Source organism: Naegleria gruberi (assembly GCF_000004985.1).
Source record: "Naegleria gruberi genomic scaffold NAEGRscaffold_81, whole genome shotgun sequence".
NCBI lineage: Eukaryota > Heterolobosea > Eutetramitea > Acrasida > Naegleriidae > Naegleria > Naegleria gruberi.
This window is the reverse complement of record NW_003163246.1, coordinates 163,294-180,805: the sequence shown is the minus strand read 5'-3', so window position 1 is coordinate 180,805 and position 17,512 is coordinate 163,294. Positions and strand designations below refer to the sequence as shown.

General features: G+C 28.8%; 8 protein-coding genes across 8 annotated transcripts; 3 read left to right on the top strand and 5 right to left on the bottom strand.

Annotated features, from left to right (window-relative positions):
* Positions 1–5: 5 nt before the first annotated feature.
* NAEGRDRAFT_54168 (uncharacterized protein) lies at positions 6–965 on the bottom strand (the record flags this gene model as incomplete). The annotated part of the gene is made up of 1 exon (XM_002669508.1): positions 6–965. The coding sequence occupies one exon, from the start codon at positions 963–965 to the stop codon at positions 6–8; it is 960 nt and encodes a 319-aa protein (XP_002669554.1).
* Positions 966–1,238: 273 nt separating this feature from the next.
* On the top strand, positions 1,239–1,976 carry NAEGRDRAFT_75552 (uncharacterized protein; the record flags this gene model as incomplete). The annotated part of the gene is made up of 1 exon (XM_002669541.1): positions 1,239–1,976. One exon carries the CDS (start codon positions 1,239–1,241, stop codon positions 1,974–1,976), a length of 738 nt encoding a protein of 245 aa, XP_002669587.1.
* An 845-nt stretch (positions 1,977–2,821) lies between these two features.
* Positions 2,822–3,937, top strand: NAEGRDRAFT_75551 (uncharacterized protein; the record flags this gene model as incomplete). The annotated part of the gene is made up of 1 exon (XM_002669540.1): positions 2,822–3,937. One exon carries the CDS (start codon positions 2,822–2,824, stop codon positions 3,935–3,937), a length of 1,116 nt encoding a protein of 371 aa, XP_002669586.1.
* Positions 3,938–3,988: 51 nt separating this feature from the next.
* NAEGRDRAFT_82131 (uncharacterized protein) lies at positions 3,989–7,657 on the bottom strand (the record flags this gene model as incomplete). Its single annotated transcript, XM_002669507.1, has 6 exons — positions 6,708–7,657; positions 6,244–6,517; positions 6,120–6,184; positions 5,665–5,959; positions 5,025–5,552; positions 3,989–5,001 (listed from the first exon to the last, which is right to left on the bottom strand). Exons 1-6 carry the CDS (start codon positions 7,629–7,631, stop codon positions 3,989–3,991), a joined length of 3,099 nt encoding a protein of 1,032 aa, XP_002669553.1. The 5' UTR covers positions 7,632–7,657.
* Positions 7,658–8,589: 932 nt separating this feature from the next.
* On the top strand, positions 8,590–10,110 carry NAEGRDRAFT_82130 (NHL repeat domain-containing protein). The gene is made up of 3 exons (XM_002669539.1): positions 8,590–8,950; positions 9,034–9,573; positions 9,635–10,110. Exons 1-3 carry the CDS (start codon positions 8,611–8,613, stop codon positions 10,051–10,053), a joined length of 1,299 nt encoding a protein of 432 aa, XP_002669585.1. The 5' UTR covers positions 8,590–8,610; the 3' UTR covers positions 10,054–10,110.
* Positions 10,111–10,668: 558 nt separating this feature from the next.
* On the bottom strand, positions 10,669–12,026 carry NAEGRDRAFT_75548 (uncharacterized protein; the record flags this gene model as incomplete). The annotated part of the gene is made up of 2 exons (XM_002669506.1): positions 10,669–11,782; positions 11,830–12,026. 2 exons carry the CDS (start codon positions 12,024–12,026, stop codon positions 10,669–10,671), a joined length of 1,311 nt encoding a protein of 436 aa, XP_002669552.1.
* A 115-nt stretch (positions 12,027–12,141) lies between these two features.
* Positions 12,142–13,834, bottom strand: NAEGRDRAFT_82129 (phosphoesterase; the record flags this gene model as incomplete). Its single annotated transcript, XM_002669505.1, has 3 exons — positions 12,142–12,494; positions 12,539–13,539; positions 13,635–13,834. The coding sequence occupies 3 exons, from the start codon at positions 13,832–13,834 to the stop codon at positions 12,181–12,183; spliced, it is 1,515 nt and encodes a 504-aa protein (XP_002669551.1). The 3' UTR covers positions 12,142–12,180.
* A 294-nt stretch (positions 13,835–14,128) lies between these two features.
* On the bottom strand, positions 14,129–17,412 carry NAEGRDRAFT_82128 (uncharacterized protein; the record flags this gene model as incomplete). Its single annotated transcript, XM_002669504.1, has 5 exons — positions 14,129–16,582; positions 16,626–16,817; positions 16,868–17,043; positions 17,091–17,167; positions 17,252–17,412. The coding sequence occupies 5 exons, from the start codon at positions 17,410–17,412 to the stop codon at positions 14,159–14,161; spliced, it is 3,030 nt and encodes a 1,009-aa protein (XP_002669550.1). The 3' UTR covers positions 14,129–14,158.
* Between the last annotated feature and the right edge of the window lie 100 nt (positions 17,413–17,512).

The window sequence follows — 17,512 nt, the reverse complement described above, 5'->3', positions numbered from 1 at the left end:
ATATATTAGAATCGTTTTGTAATAATAATATATTCAATATTATTATATGAATAATAACAATTAATTTCAATGGGTGTTATAATTTCAATCGTTGTTTTTAATTTAATTTGTGTAATTTTAATATCACCTCTACTTATTTGTGGATATAAATTTAAATCTATACTATTATTTAATTTATTAATAATATCATTAGTTAATTTCTTTTCAAACTTTTCAGTTTCATTTAATTTACCAAAATGTAATCTATTTTTCATTTCATATAATACTATATCATCTTTTAAATAATAGAATGAATATGTATTAGAATTATTAGAATTATTAGAATTATTAATAGATGAAGAATTAATAGATGATATGGTTCTTTTAGTAGATGATAATGATGAAAATATTGCTGATATATCATAATTTGTTAAAAAGTTAGTATCTTGTTGAATTTCATTTTCAGAATATTCTTCAATAATTCTGGTTATGATTGGTTTTTTTTGACCAGATGATAAAGATGTTGATGTTGATCTTTTAACTCTTTTTGATGAAGGAGGTTGTTGTAATTGAATGGATTCATTAATATTATGAATCATTTCTTCATCATTATCCTCTTCATATTCTTCATATTCTCCTCCATCTGTTAATTGTCCATCTTCATCATTATAATCATCATAATCATCATCATCAGATGAACTATTAATTGATTCTTCATCATCATTTAGATTTTTAAATAAACTACTACTACCACTACTATTACTATGAGAATATCCTTCCGATGATGTTATTGGTTGTTGAGTGGTCAATCCCGATGTGGTAGTTGTTGTAGCTGTTGAGGGATCTACAAGAGTTGGTGTAATTCTCCTTTTAGGGTGTGAGACAATTGTTGAAGATGATGATGATACAGAGCCTTGTCGTTGATCAACTCCAAGTGAAGAAGAGGAAGTAACTGAAGGCTTTGATGGATGTTTTGGTAGAAACATTTTTTAAAACTTGAATTCAACAAAAGGCTTTGTTTTGTGAACATTCTTCAGCCTTTGAAACAAAAGCATTTGTTTTCCCTCCAAAATATCTATTAATAAGTGTACAGATATTTTTTTGAAGGCTTGTTTGGTACATACCTAAATGTACGACTTGAGATACTCTAATTAGCCCGAAAGTAGAAGAAGGACAATGCATCATTAGACAACAGAAAGAAGAAAAAAAATAGCTTCATCTTCATAATAATAATAACAATTACAACAATAGAATATTGAATGCCATCATTTCGACAGAAATTTTCATCACTCTACAAGAAGAATCAATATGATCGTTTTGATAAAAGTGGAGGAGGTTCTAATCAACACATACTTCAAGATACATTATCGGATGATGATGGAGTATCATTTTCTGATGATGATGATGATGAATTTCCATCAGCACCAACACCTATTCATGAATATGATGGTAAAGAACCTCTGAGAGGAATTATAAGTGATTTTGGAGATGTAAAAAATCATAAAGTAATAACACATTCATCCTATAGTTCTGATATGGATATTATAGGAGCTAAAACAATAGATGAAAGTGGTGTAAATATTTCAGCCTTCAATGATGATAATAATAATAGTAATAATAGTAGTGGTATTAATGATGATAATATACGATTAATTCATTCACCCAATGGTTCTACTAGTCCTATTCAATTCATAACAAAACCAAGCCTAAAACAATCAAAAACATTTCACTATTCAAAACAATTTACATCTTCATATAATGTTAAGGGAGAAGGAAGATCTGATATTAGAAAACTTGATGATAGTAATCAATCTTCTAGGAAAAGTTTTGATGGAAGCTTTTTTAGATCTCATAAAGTTGGTGAAATTACACAATCTGCTTCTTTAACTTCTATTTCAGCTATTGCACCTGGTTATACTATTACTAAAAAGGCTAGTTTTAAATTATTTCCATCTATTAATTTAGTAGGTGATGATGAAAATATGGAAAGCAAGTGAGTTTTTATTTTATATTTTAATATTTATTATAATTTAAATATTTTTTAATATTAATTTTAATTTAATAATTTTAAAAAAGTGTATTTTTTGATTTAGAAAAACCTAAAAAAGGAGATGGAAAAGAAAAGAAGAAATTAAGAAAGAGATTATTAACCTTTTTATACAAATCATCAATATTTTCATTAATATTTTTTTTATTATCTATATTTGTATTTTTTACAGTATCAACAGTTAATTCATCAGATGATTCAGGTTATTATACAAATGGATCACCAACAACCTTATTATGGATAAGTGGATTAGATTTATTACTTGTTTTAGTAATTATATTTGAATTATTTACATCTGTTTTTATATTAAGAATATATACATTGATAAAAAAAGAAAAACCTAAAGAAATTGTAAATATTGATTCTTATTTTAGTATATTTGTATATAGAATGGTTGTATTTTTATTTTTTGGAATTTTATTTTTAATTAATTTTACTTGTTATTCCTTATTTGTAGAATCAAGAGATCATTTAGCAGGTTGGATATCATGTTATGGTCTAGTACCATTAATATCATTTATTTTAATTTCCTATAATCAGTATAATGTTTTTAAAAATGATAGACCAATGGATTTTGATGGTGAAATTATTTCACTCTTTCATTTAAATGCTAGAAATTTTCTGTGTTTCTCCATTGGAATGCTTTTAAAATTGATTTCATTGGTGGCTTTTTCAATGATTGGTACCATGATGATACTATTTACCATACAGGCTATAGCATTGGTGAATGATATTGAAAAACCACCGGGTATTAAATATTCCATTTCCATAGATCATCATCAATATAATATTCACATGTATTGTGAGGGTAATTTAAAAAGTCCATATGTTGCATTGTTAGATGCAGATATTGGAATACCATCACCCTATGAATATATGAAACCACTGATACGATCACTCTCTAAACAAAATATTAGAGCATGTGTTTTAGAGAGAGGTGGATATGGATTTAGTGATACAGGACCATTACCACGTGATGGTAATCATACATTGAATGAAATTGTTTCAACCATTTATGAAAGTAGAATGAGAACACCATTTTTATATATTGCACATTCAAGTGCATCATTTACAGCACGTGCATTAGCATCTGAATATCCAGAATTATTAAGTGGAATGATATTATTACATCCATCACATGAAGATCAAGAATTAATTTTACTAAAACAAGTTAAAAATTTAACAGATAATGATATTCAATTGAGAAAAGATACACGTGATTATATTGATGATGTTATTAGATATGTTAATCCAATTGCATTACCACGTTTATTTAAATATTTTCATTTTGAATTTTTATTAGAATATGAAGATCCCTATGAATTATATTATATGAATGGATGGAAATCTTATTTTGATCATATTTTAAATTTAACTAATACTTCTATTAATAGAAAAGTTATTTTTCAAAATAAGTATACTGGTTGTGTTTGGAGTGAATTAAAACATTTTCAATCTGATACTGCTGAATCAATTAAATATTTAAGATTTAAATCATCTATTAATCAAAATAATAATACTACTAGTAGTAGTAGTGGTAATAGTGGTGGTAATACTGCTGGTAATATGATTATCAATAATCAATCCAATTCAACTCTAGTTAATAATGATGACGATGATGATGATGATGAATCATATAAGAAAATACCAACCATTATTTTAACAGCTAAAAATTTAATAGATGGTAATTGTGAAAGTAATCATTTTACAGAGGGTAGTAATATGTGTAATAATTTCAACATGTGGAAGGAAGGTAGAGGACAAGCTATTAAAAAATTACATTCTGATTTGGCTTCTTTTTATAATGCTAAATGGGATTTAATTGAAAGTTCATACGATTTACCAATTGATGTTCCAGATGTTATTGCAAAATATGCAAAAAATTTATTTTTAAAAATTATTAAAAATTAAAAATAATAAAAAATTAAATTATTATAAATTCAAATTAAATTAATTATTTATTTAAATACTCTTCCAATCAAATTCAAGTTTAATTTTAGGTATTGATTTTGAAGGTAGTAAATTAGTAAATGAAATGTGACTTGCTTCATCATTTAATGAAAATACTCTACTCCATTCTCTATCTATTGATTGAATAAATTCATTGTAAACATTATGTTTTTTCATATATTCTCTTGTATAGTTAAATATTCCTCCACATAATGCTACAATTGTTGTAATTTTTGAATCCCATGTTAATACAGGACATATCTTTTTACCATTTATGTGAATTGATTCAGTACTTCCATAAATACCTTGCATTCTACTTGCATTTAACATATTCCAATACCAAATCATTCCAATTTCATAATTTGCTAAAATTGTAGGAAATGATGCATAGGGAGTTACAATATTTTCATAAATTACCTTCTCTCTTGAAATGGAAGGTATTCCACATTCACTTGCATATTTTGGATTATATTTAGTATGTGGTTTTGTAACACTTGCAAATAAACCAGGAATTGAATTTTCTATTGAATTAATTAATCGTACCTTCTCTCCATTTTCAAATATTTTCCTATTTATATCAGAATCTATATAAGGTAATATTAAATATTTCCATTTCTCATGTGATGATGCCCAATAACACTCTTCAACAGCTATTTCTCCATAATTTTTAGATTTGTAATTTACTTTTTTAATTCTCCTCGATTTAAACTTCCAAATCTTTTCACATTCACATTTAGATGATACTTCAATTCCCAATATTTTCCAATTTCCAAATAATAACATGAACATGACCATCATTTCACCTTCATAGGTATCATCAATAAATGATTTACCATTTCCTTTATAATTATTTCTTGAATAATTTAATAATGGATTTACATTTATATCTTTAATATAACTTATTGCTCTCACTTTACCATCACCATGATAAAATAATATCAATGATGTTGATTTAATCATTTCAATTTTTTGTTGAATTTTCTTTACAATTGAAATTGCTCTACTTTTAAAATATTTACAATTATCTATATTATTATTATTATTATACTATTATTAGAATTTCCATTATTAGTAGTATTATTATTAGTAGTATTGTTGTTATTGGTAGTAGTATTGTTATTATTATTGAATACTTTTAATAAAATATGTTCAAGTGCTATTAATGACCATATAAATTGACCATTATCTAAAGATGGAATTCTTAATAACCAATCAGGCATTCTATCAGCACCATCATCATTAACTCTAAACCAAGGTAACATTGATCCGAAGGCTGGAAATTTTCTATCAAAATCTTCATAACTTTTAAATTTCTTTTCTAAAATATCAATTAAATATTCAATTAATAGTATATTTTCATTTTCTTGATATAGTCTCTTTCCATTTTCATTCAATTTATCTATATTTAGTAAATTATTACTTTTAGAAAGTAGAGGTAATAAAAAGAATTTTCTAGCTAATTCATTACCATCTAAGGCTAATGTTATCATATTTAAATGTATTGATTCTTTAGCAGGTGATGAAAAATCATGAAGTGGTTCATGTATTGATGAATTATCCAAATTAATTTGATGTCCTATTTTTAAATATTATTATTAAATATATTATATTAAATATTATTAAATATTAAATACATTGTAAACAATATTATTCATCATCAAATAGTCAATATTGATATAAAAACTAACCATCATAGGTAAGTCCACATTTTTCATTTAATCCAATCCGATGACTTGTTGCAAATAAACCCTCTCTATGAAAGGCTAATTCTAAAAATTCAAGCCTCTTCTCTTTATCAAAGAAATCATTCATTGAAAATTGTTTAGCAAAATCAATTCTATTATTATTAATTGTATTATTATTATTATTTGTATTAGTGGTAGTTGTAGATGAAGGTGATGTTGTTAATATTGAATTGATATCCTCCGAAGATGATAATTTAAAGCCTTCATTGTCTTGTTTGTAATCTATTAACATTTTTTTCTATTGTTGCTGTTTTTATTATTGAACATTAAGTATTATACATGATTTTGTAATCTATTGACCAATCAAGGCTATAAAGTCCTTCTTCTAAGAAAAAACAAATATCGATTAACTGTGATGAGTATTAATCAGTGTATGACATTGTAGAATGAACAAATACTAATTCCTTTCCAAATATAAATACATATGATCCTCTAGAATAACCACCTCCCCATGTTCTAATTCCTATTGTTATTGATCATACATTAATATTGAGATGTTTTTTTACAATTTTCACTACATACCATCAGAAAAACTAAATTCCTTAACAATTTTAGTCAAATCAGTGGTTCCATAAATCTTTTGTAATTCATCTTTAAATCTAATTGGATCATTCTTTACCCAATTAATTTCCGAATATTCACCACCAATTTCTTTAATTAAAGTTGGCATCAAGGCTAACAATGTTTCATCATTGGACAAATCAACTCCCTGAAGACATGCTACATCACTAATAGCCTTTGTAGTATAGGTATCATCTGCATCCATTTTGAGAAGAGAGAGTTGAGCAATAGCTTGCTTGTGAAGTTCTTCCATTTTTTTTCTGAGAAAATCAAGCCTACAATCTAACCTATGGCGATGAACTTGTCAAGAACCATAATTAGTCACAAAGTTCATCAGCAAAGAGAGCAGGAATCTAAAAAGATGGACCACCAAATAAAAAAACAAATTGGATAGCTATGATATTTTATTTAGTAAGGATGGCAACATTGGCAGTGGATACAACTTGAATTTCTTCATCTTCATTTACAATATTAAAAGCCTTTCTAGAAAGTTGATCAATTCTATCCAATAATTCCTTTTCAGTTGTTGTAATGTGAGGATTTTCTAAAAGATATTTCTGAACTACAGCAACAAATTGAGCACCAGTATTAATAATATATTGTAATTCAGAATATTTCAATTTAAGTGATTGAGTAACTTGTTTGATTTCAACATTTTCAAATCCAGCTTCTTTACAACGTTCTTCAAAAATCTTTGGATCTTGAAGTGAAAATACAGGTAATGCATATCTATCATCTTTTTGTAATACATCAAACACTGCATGGAATCCTACACGTGTTGGAAAATCACCAGTCCATGCATTTAAGAATGCCATTCCTCCTTTTTTTAAAACTCTTCTAATTTCAGATAAACCTTGTACCATTTTAGGATAAAATAAAACTCCCATATTTGAATAGACAATATCAAATGATTCATCTGAGAATTTCAAATCTTGACCATCCATTACTTGAAATTTCAATTTATCCCAATCAAATTCATCCTTCTTTTCTTCCATTCTTGCTTGTTTCTTATATTCAGCTCCTTCAATCATATTTGGAGCAAAATCAATTCCATTCAAAGAGGAAATCCTATCGAATGATACTATATTTTCATCAATAAATTTGAATGGAACAAGTCCAGTTCCAGTAGCCACATCAAGAATGCTCACTAAATTTTCTTGTGTAGTTGATTTTTTCAAGTACAAATCAAGTGATCGTTGAATTAAATCAGAGGCAAAGAAATTTAGAAAAATTTTGGAATGTTCCATGAATTTTACCTTGTTTTCCCAATGACTCTTATCTTGAAAATTGGTATTATCGGAAGTGGTAGTAGAGGCAGATGAGGAGGAGGGTGTTTGATTGTTGGACATTTTTTTTTTGATTTTTGATTTTGAAAATTTTTATTTTTGCAAATGAATTGAGAGTATTTATATGGAAATTGAAGTGAATGGACAAATTATTGGGATGGAGTGCGTGGAGGAGGAAATTGAGCGCTACAGGTTTGAGAATGACCATTTTGAGAGGTTGTATTGGTTGTGATTACTACTTGTTCAATTAAAAATTGTGATGGCTTGTAAATTTCCTTTTAAGAGCAACAGTTTACAATTATTTTCAATTTATTGTAAAATATTTTCAATCAATATTGATGTAGCCAGGCACAACTTTTGAAGTAGTACCTCTCTTCACTTTTGGTTGTTTTTTCCATCATTCACTATTTGTGAAACAACACCTTGAGACTCCAACAATTTCACGTCCCGTTTTAGACTTGTAAAAAATTTTGAATTTTATTTTAACAATAAAATATATTGCATTTTTCGATAAATACTTCTCAGTTTCATAATCTGACTTCACTAATTGGCATTGCCAGTTTTGTGGCGAGCATAATGATCGTTTAATATTAAAAAGTTGTCTTTTTATGATTATTTTTGGTTTTGAGTTGTGTGATGACCATTTCTGACAACATGATTTGATTGATCAATTGGTGGTTATGATAATTTGTTTGTCATTGGATTCAGCATCTATTCAGTAATAATATCATTCAGTGAATACATTAAAATTTAAATTATCACCAAACTTTTCAACATTTTTTTGGCGCCAAGGAACATTTTGTAACTCTGTTTACAATTTCAAAACTAAGAAACACTCCAAAAAATTCCTCAAATGCATTCTCTTTTCAAATTCAATTTGCATCCATCACATCGGGGTAATTGTGTCCTGATTTTCTCAGCGAGAGAGAATTTCAAAGAGTCCAAACATGTTTGTTTCCAGTAGAAAATTTGTTGTTGTATTGTAAAAAAGTCTGAAATTGGACTAAATCATCTTTGAAAAAAATAACAATATTCGAAACAAATGAGAAACTCAATTCTTTTGTTTGCTGCTACCATGTGCATCATGATGTTTGCATGTATTGTCCATGGAGCCTCACTTGACACAGCCTTGTACAAGACTAAAGTCATTCTTCCAAAAACAGTTTCATTCACATTTACAAGTGGTGGTGATTTAATTTGTCCTGTAAATCCAAATGCCATTGTAAAGATCAATGCTGCTGGTGAAAAGTTTAGAATTGCTGGTAATGGTTTACCTCTTTCACAACCTTATTTCTCTGGTGAAGATATTCCTGCTGCTTTGGCTCAAATGTTTGATGTTCAATCTGCTGTTGTTACTTCAAAGGGTGAATTGATCATTGCTGGTATGTTTTTATTGTGTTTATTATTGTTATTGAATGTATTTAAAAACTAAACTATTTATTCGAAACTATTCGAAACAATATAGATACAAGAAATAGAAGAATTCGTAAAGTAGATACAAGAGGTATCATTTCAACAATTGCAGGTGCTGAAACAGGTGTTAGATCAAGTCAAATTGTTGATGGTAAACGTGCCTTTGGATCACCACTTCCATGCATTGTTCAAGTTCATTCAGTTGGTCAAGAAATTTACTTCTCAACTGATCCATGCACTTCAACTTCTTATTATCCAACTGATATTTTCAAAATTACAGCTGATGGTTTAATTTATCATGTTGCTGGTGATAAGGAAGGAACTATTTCATCAAAGGATAGAAAGGCATCTGGTACTAAATTAGCAGCATTCCAACAATTTACCATTACTAAAGATGGAAAGGAATTGTACATTGCTGAAACTAGTGCTAATCGTATTAGAAAAGTTGATTTGAAAACTGGTGAAATTTCAACTGTTATTGGTACTGGAAGTTCAGGTTTTTCTGGTGATAAATTACCAGCTATTCAAGCTCTGGTAAACGTTCCAAGTGGTATCGCCATTGATAGTTATACTAATGATATTTATATTTCTGGTACGTAATTCAAATTGTTATTTACAAAATATTTACAATAACTATTACAATTGTAAACTAGATTCCTATAATAATAGAATTAGAAAGGTTGATAGTAAGAGTGGTATTATTACAACTGTTGCTGGTGTTGATAATGTAGTTCATGATAAAATGAAAGGTGAAGGTTTTAGTCAAGATGGTGGTTATGCTGCTTTGGCTAGATTGGATTTTCCAACTTATTTGGAATTTGCTCCAAATGGTGATTTATATTTCATTGAAAAGACTGGTTATGGTAAACTTTCAAGATGTCCAAAGGGTTCAGTTCCAAATACTAAAACTGGTAAATGCACAATTGTTCAAAAGAATCCATTTGAAGAAGCTGCTGATCAAGAATTGAATTTGAATGAATTTATTGATAGAATTGTTGAAAAAAAGTCATTCAATGGAAAGCTTATCAAATCAATTAGAAAGGCTCTTAAAAATTTGAGAGATTTGGAATAACTCAGTTATCATCAACATTTGCTTTCTTTTTAAATAAACAATGCAGATGATTATTCCAACAATATAAACAATTTAACTAAAGATCATAATGCTAAGGTTTTGGATGATTGCACAATTTAAATCAGATCTTGCTCTCTTTCTAACCATTGATAATAGAATGCTTGTGGTGATACTTTTTCATTTGTTAACTTTGGAATTTTCCATAAATATGTGTGGTCTTAATTTGCATAATTCTTCATATTCTTTTTTGTTGACTTGAATTCATACTCAGACCACTCTATATGTACAAGATGAGGCCAAGCATTTGGATTATTGACCAAGAAATCAAGTGTCTTGCTTGTTGCATCTTTGATAATCTTAATATTTGGGAAAATATCTGCAAGATTGGATAAGGTAGATTCTTTGGATACATTGGAGAGTTCAGTGAGTTCAACCACATTAGGATTGGGAATTAATTTGTCTCCCTCAGATCTTTCCAGATCACGTCCAATAACTCTCTTTAGATTTGTGTAAAGGTGTAGGTCTGAGTATTCACACGAATCTAGTTCCAAAGTTTCAATTTTTTCTCGATAGTCGTCAAAAATGATCTCCCAACAATTTGACGTTTGTGAATAGTCATTCAGACACTTGTCCAATCTCACCAAATCCTTTTAGGTTTGGAGCAAATTTCTTCAAAGAAATGAATAACTTCTCAAATTCCTCCTTAGTAAAGCTAAAACCTGGTCCAATATCTAAATATTCCAAGTTTGGATTTGTATTACCACCAAAGAAGATATCTTCCTCTTGATCTGAACAATCTCCATTATAAGAAACTCTTTGAGTTCTAAAGCTCTTCAATGTTGGGAAATCTCCAAGTCTTTTAAATATGGACCCTGAAATATTAGCTGCTGGTTCAAGATCAATAACTTCAATTTGAGTTTCCTTCTCCAAAAAATGCTCCAATCCCTTATCTGTAATTTCCAACTCGAATTGAGTTGCACCATCATCGCTTTTAATCTTTAGATACTTCATTTTAGGACAGTATTTGGCAAGATGCTCTAACATATTATCATCAACAGATTCTCTGCAAACAAAATGCAAATGTTCAAGATTTGGACAAAATGAACTAATTTCAAATATAAATCTATCATCATCAAAACCCCTTTCAATCACCAATTTTTTGAGTTTCTTCATAATTGGTACATAGATAAATTCATCATCGAAGGCTTCTCCCTTCCCATCTTGTGTATCATCTTCTCCACTTGATATACTGAACAATCCTCCGCCAAGACCTCTTCCTCCACGACTTGTTTTTGGTCTGTAATATTCTTGCTCAACAATTAGATTCAAGCTCTCTAAATTCTTCAATTTGGTCATAATCTTTAAAAGCTTAGATCTAGTAAGAGTCATGTCAATTGAGAGACTTTTCAAATCATAAGTAAGGGGCTCTCCCTCAATAGTTTTCATCTTTTTTTCAAAGTGATATCCTTTTTCATCATTTCCAACTAATTGAGGTGGCTTATTATCTGGTGTATTTTCTAAACATATAGTTTCAACTTGGACTTGTTGGAATTCTTCCTCTTCACTACCTTTTCTAATATCCAATAAATGATATAAATCTGGAAAGGAAATATTATCTGCTTTGAAATGACTTGTAATTTCTGAAATGGATCCATTTCTTTCTGCAATCTCATTCATAAATCCTTCAATTTCATTAGAACACTCTGATAACCGCATTGATTTCTTTTGTCTATTGAACAAAGGAAATGATGTCATTATGATTTTTTCATTACTAACCTTAAAGCATCCACCAATGACCAAGAGTTATTTTCATAGACAACATATTTGCAAATATTATTCTTCACTTGATCACGAACAAAGTCATAATTAGCCTTTGAAACCAATGAAAACATTAATAGGCTTCCGATCGGTAAATATTGTAAAACAACAGATAATTCATCTTGTGGAAGATCGGAGAATGTTTTACTAGTCATTTTCATCTTTTTACATTGTGTTGCTTGTTTAATAATATCACCATGATCATCATCACATCTATCATCAATTTGATTTCGTTTCATTTTTTTTCTTATGATTATAATGTCATCATTTCAGAAAGATGTATTATTTATTTTGATTCAAACATGATTTCTAGAAAGTAATGAAAGCAAAAAGGAAAGAAATTAAAGCAGTGAATGTAAGAATGCTCAAAGTTGAAGCTGAACTTGTAATAACACTTGGTTGGAAAATAGCTGAACTTGTAACAACACTTGGTTGAACAATTGGTTGGAAAATATCATCTAATGGATTTTGAGCAGCATCTCTTGTTGAGATACTTGGTAATCCAAATCTATCTTGAATGAATTTCATAATTGAAGTAGTATCATGATAAACTGAATTAACATTGGCTTTCTTAACGAGTGGTGAAACTGCAATGGTTGGAATTCTAGAACCTGGTCCCCATTCTAATGTGAAATATAGTGTTAATTATTCAAATTCAAATACTTACTATCAACTTTAGGTGGAGCTACGTGATCCCATCTTCCACCATATTCATCAAATGTAATGAAAATCATAGAATTATTCCAATATTTACTGGCCTGAACAGCCTCAATAACTTGTTTCAATTTTTCTTCAGAACTACCTCCAACAGTAGAATAACCTGGATGCATATTGTCCTTTCCCAATGGTTTGTAGAAAGAAACAGATGGTAATTGATTATTCTTCAAATCATTGAATAAATCAGTTTCATCCTTCAAATGATTTCTTCCTTCAGTACCAACTTCATAATTCTTGAAAAAGACAAAAGGTTGATGATGAGCTTGCCAAGATGAATCTTGAGTTCCATTCATAGCATCATTATATCCTCCAGAATACCATTTCCAAGAAATTCCAGCACTAGTTAATAAATCACCAATGGTTGTTGTATTTTGAGATGGAACTAAATTTGCAAGTGGTGGCATTGTAACAGGATATGGTTTGTTAACAGAGTAAGCTGTGTTAACAACATAATTATCAGGTGTAATTGCCTTTTCTGGATAAATAATTTTACCAGTTGTTCCACTTATACTATTAACCATTGATGAAGGAGGATTTGGGAAATATGGACAACCAGGAGTAATTAACCATTGGTGATTGAGCATACTTCCACCAAAAGCACCTTGAAACCAATAATCAAAAAGTGTGTAATTTTGAGCCAATTGAGCCATATAGTGACCTTGTCCAACAAGATCATAATATGACATGACTAAACCTTTAGCAGCACTGTATGGAACATACTTATTCATTTTACCACCATTCATTTGATATTGATGAGTATAGAAAGCATGAGTAACATCCATTGTCTTGGCATTTAGACCAAAATATTGAGCCAAATCAAAGGGACCATTTGAAATGTTTTGTGGAAGACCTGCTTGTACTTGGGGCAGTGTTGAATAGGCTTGGTCGTTGTCATCTAATTGTGTTTTGGCTTCACTTGATGCTTTAGCAATACCATTACCCTTGGAATAACTAGTAGTTGTATTCATGTAGCAAATATTAGCATCATAGCAGTAATAATAAATTCATCAATCAGGATATAATAGTAAAATTGAGATGAAACATACGTTCCAAACAGTCCATCATAGGACCAATTTTCAAGCATTATCACAATAATATTATTCACTTGAGTGTACTTTAAAGCCTTTGTTGATGCGGATGCTCCATGAATGCACGATAAGGATGTTATTGTTGCAACAATAACAAGAAGTGCCAGGCAAGCCTTCATCACAGTTGGTGATGCTGCCGAGGCTGAACGAACCATCATCTTTTTTTTTCAAAGTTATTCTCTTTCAAGAACTAGATATTTTTGATAAAGACCCAAGAGCAGAAATGTTGCTATCAGCCGATACAGGTAGCATATCCTTAGCACTTATCCTTATTTCCAACAGCTAAAATACAGGTCAGCACCTAGTATTTATCCGCTGATTGAGGAACAAGCAGAGGACAAATCTATGAGGAACTTGAAATCCAAGGAAATCATTTGGTTAACGCTTAAGTGAAGTACTTAGAACAATGAACAAACATGTAAAAGGATTATTGGTTACTATTTGTGAAATTTACAGAAATTACAATATTTACTGTTTTTCAATTAGAACCAGTTGAATGCAAATGTTCTGGAAGGTGTTTCCTTCTCCACTTCTTCTTGATTGGAAATTAGATTTTGTAAACTACCAACAAAACTGCCAAAGACTGTACTGTCATTCAGGGATGTTTTTGAAGAATGAGTTCCATTAGATTTGGTAGAGAGATTGAGTTGAATATCCTTCTCTGTGAATTCCAAATGATTATATGAAGCAGCCAATGTATAGCTCTTTAAATCTCTCTTTGGAATTGGTAAAAGTGGGATATTGATGGTTTCTGGTTTCACTAACTTGACAAAATTGTCTTGTTCTGTTGTGTTCGTGAGTGGAGATTCACCACCAAGGTTTGTGGCACTTCCATGAATTGATGAATTCTTATTTAAATTACATGTGAAAAGATTATTTCTATTTACACATTGTAATACAAGTGCATTAAATGACTTTTCATAGGTTTCCCAATTGATTGGATCAATAAATGATAAAATTAAGGAAACTGCCTTGACATAGAGTTGTTCATTAGGTTCAAGTTGTGATTTCAAGTTCAATTTTTCAATAACTTGTTGATTACCTCCCAATAAGGCATATCCTAAATATTTAACATCAAACAATAATTGTAAAAATCCATCCTCACAAATAAACTCTTCCAATGATAGTTGAGATTCTGTTGATTCCTCTGCTGAAGTTTCTTCAACTTTTGATTCGTTGGATTTTTCCTGTTTTTTAGATTTTTCAATAAGAGAATTAATCCATTCATTATAATCACCAAATACACGTGTGCAGATTTTGTTTGATAATTTTTCAATCACATTGTTGTCTACATTAAAATCACCAACGGCATAAATGGCAAGAGAAAGTTCATAAATTGCATTGTAAATTGAGAATGAAGTCTTAAAAGGCAGATTAAGCTCATTGTAACTAACAAATGTATCCTTTCTACCCTTCTTCCATTGATCAGTATTTAATAACTCTGATTTAACTTGAGTTACAAAACTATCAGTTTGCTGTTCTATCCATTCATTGAATGCTTCCAAGTAAAGTGACTCGAATATTTGGTCAATTTCCAAATATTTCGTCAAGTATGGAGAAGTATCTGTTTTCTTCTTTTGTTTGAGATTTGTTATTTGAGCTCTAAGCTTTCTTATAATTGTTAAAAAGCTTTCATCATTACTGAACATTGAGAATTTAACATTCAATTCAATGAAAATATCTGTAAACAATTTTCTCATAGATTGTATTATTCTACCACAATATAACTTAATGTCCATATCTGAAAAGCTATTATTTGTATCCTTATTAAATTGTGAAGGATCACGAATGAATTTCTTTACAATTTCAGTGGCACTATTATAGAAATTGAAATATTGTGTCATTATCAATTCTTCAAGTTCAGCATGTTCTTCCTTGTTTTGTAAATCTTGAATGAGAAGGAAAATTTCCTTGCATAATGGAACAATTTGTGATTCAAAAACTTCCTTTCTTATTTTTCTTCTCACCTCTCTTGTACTACCATATATTGTGATAGATTGTAAAAAGATATTATCTGTCTTGCTTGAAGATTTGTGATTTGACAAGAATCTATCAAACAAAATATTGGAATCTAACATTGGAGTCTTCCATATTTCTTCACCAATATTTGAAAATGAAATATTCTCAGAAATACACATATCAAATGTTAATTCTTTAAATCTCTTCTTGATAATTTCATACTTTTGTTGTTTACAAACTAAATTCAAAGTGTGCCAAGATAAATTCATATCATAAAAAATTGCTGCATTTTCCTTCCATATCTTCTTAACTGTTCTTTCCGAGTCAAAATCAATAGAAAATCCGCAACAATATTCCAATATAATCTTGAATCTGTTTTGAATATCTTTTAATGAATCACTGAAGGACATGTCCTTTACCTTTTTCTTAATTTCTATCAAATCATGAATGTTATCAGTTTCATTAATTATTCTTGTAACAAAACTGTTCATAAACTTTAAAGAATCTTTAATCCATTCCTTAATTTTCTCAGGTTGTGATTCATTTGAAAGCTTTACTTCTTTAATGTACATTTCATATATTTTAGAAAAAGATCCCTTATACAGAATTGGTATTATATTACTATTTTGTAATAAATCAAAATGATATTCTTGTTTTTTAAGTGTTGTAATTTTAAAATTTGAATTCATAAAATTAAATTCAATCAATTTTTCTAAAAATATGTTAATAAATAATTTGTCATTTGACTTTTTAAATAAATTATTAATCACAAATACAGTATCATAAAATATATCAAAAATTAACTCTATTGCATTTAGTTTTTCCTCAAGAGTGTTATATTTAATCTTTTCCATAAATATTCTCCTCTCTTTCAAAATTAAATTCTCCAATTCTATTTCAGTCAAATTATCACAAACCAATAGTGCACATACACATTGAATGAAACTCTAATTTTATGAATATTCACATTAAATATTATTTGGAACTTACCAAATTATTAGTTTGATTAGCTATAATATTTTTACATGATTTGATTAATTTAGCTTTCAATTGATTTAATTCTCTAATTTTCACATGAATAGAATGTGAATGTTTCATATTTAATTGTTTCAAGATATTATTACATGCCAAGAAACAAATAGCAGCATAGAAATATAATCCACTATTAACACAATTCAACATCTAAACCAAAAAATAAAACTCTAGAAAACTCTATAAAATTTAATACTTACCCAATCCACAATTTGAGAAAAATGTTTCAATAACAAATTAACATCCAATGATGAATCACCACCTGTCAAGATAATACTTTCTTGTGTATTATTCTTATAATCATCAATTAGTCTTGTCATTTCAATAAATTGATTTGTAGATGCCAAACATAATTGTTGAATAGAATCCATACAATCTAATAATTCAATGATCAATATTTTCATTATTATATTTAAAACAAACCTGCTGCTTCAATAATATCTCGATATCTTTCTCCGACAAGATTTCTCAATTGATTTTGTTTAATTGTAATTTCCTCACTTTTCCGATCGTAATTTATAATTATTTAAATTATTTAAATTATTATTTTATGAGTGAAATGGTATAGAGTCTCATGTACATACTCTGATTTTTCCTTGATGACTTTAATTTGCTTTACGGTTTGATTTCTGAATAGATCGTTCAATGAAGTACCAATTGTTGTCTCTGATGTTGTTTGACTAACACCAGATAGTTGTTGTTGTGATTTTAGGAGGGTTGAGTTTCTCCTTGGTCGTGTATTCATTTGGAGAATTTTTATTTGATGATTATTAAATTGTCATCACAATCATTTGTTAAATATTGTTACACGTAAGCTTTGTTAATAACAATTGATTAATATTCAA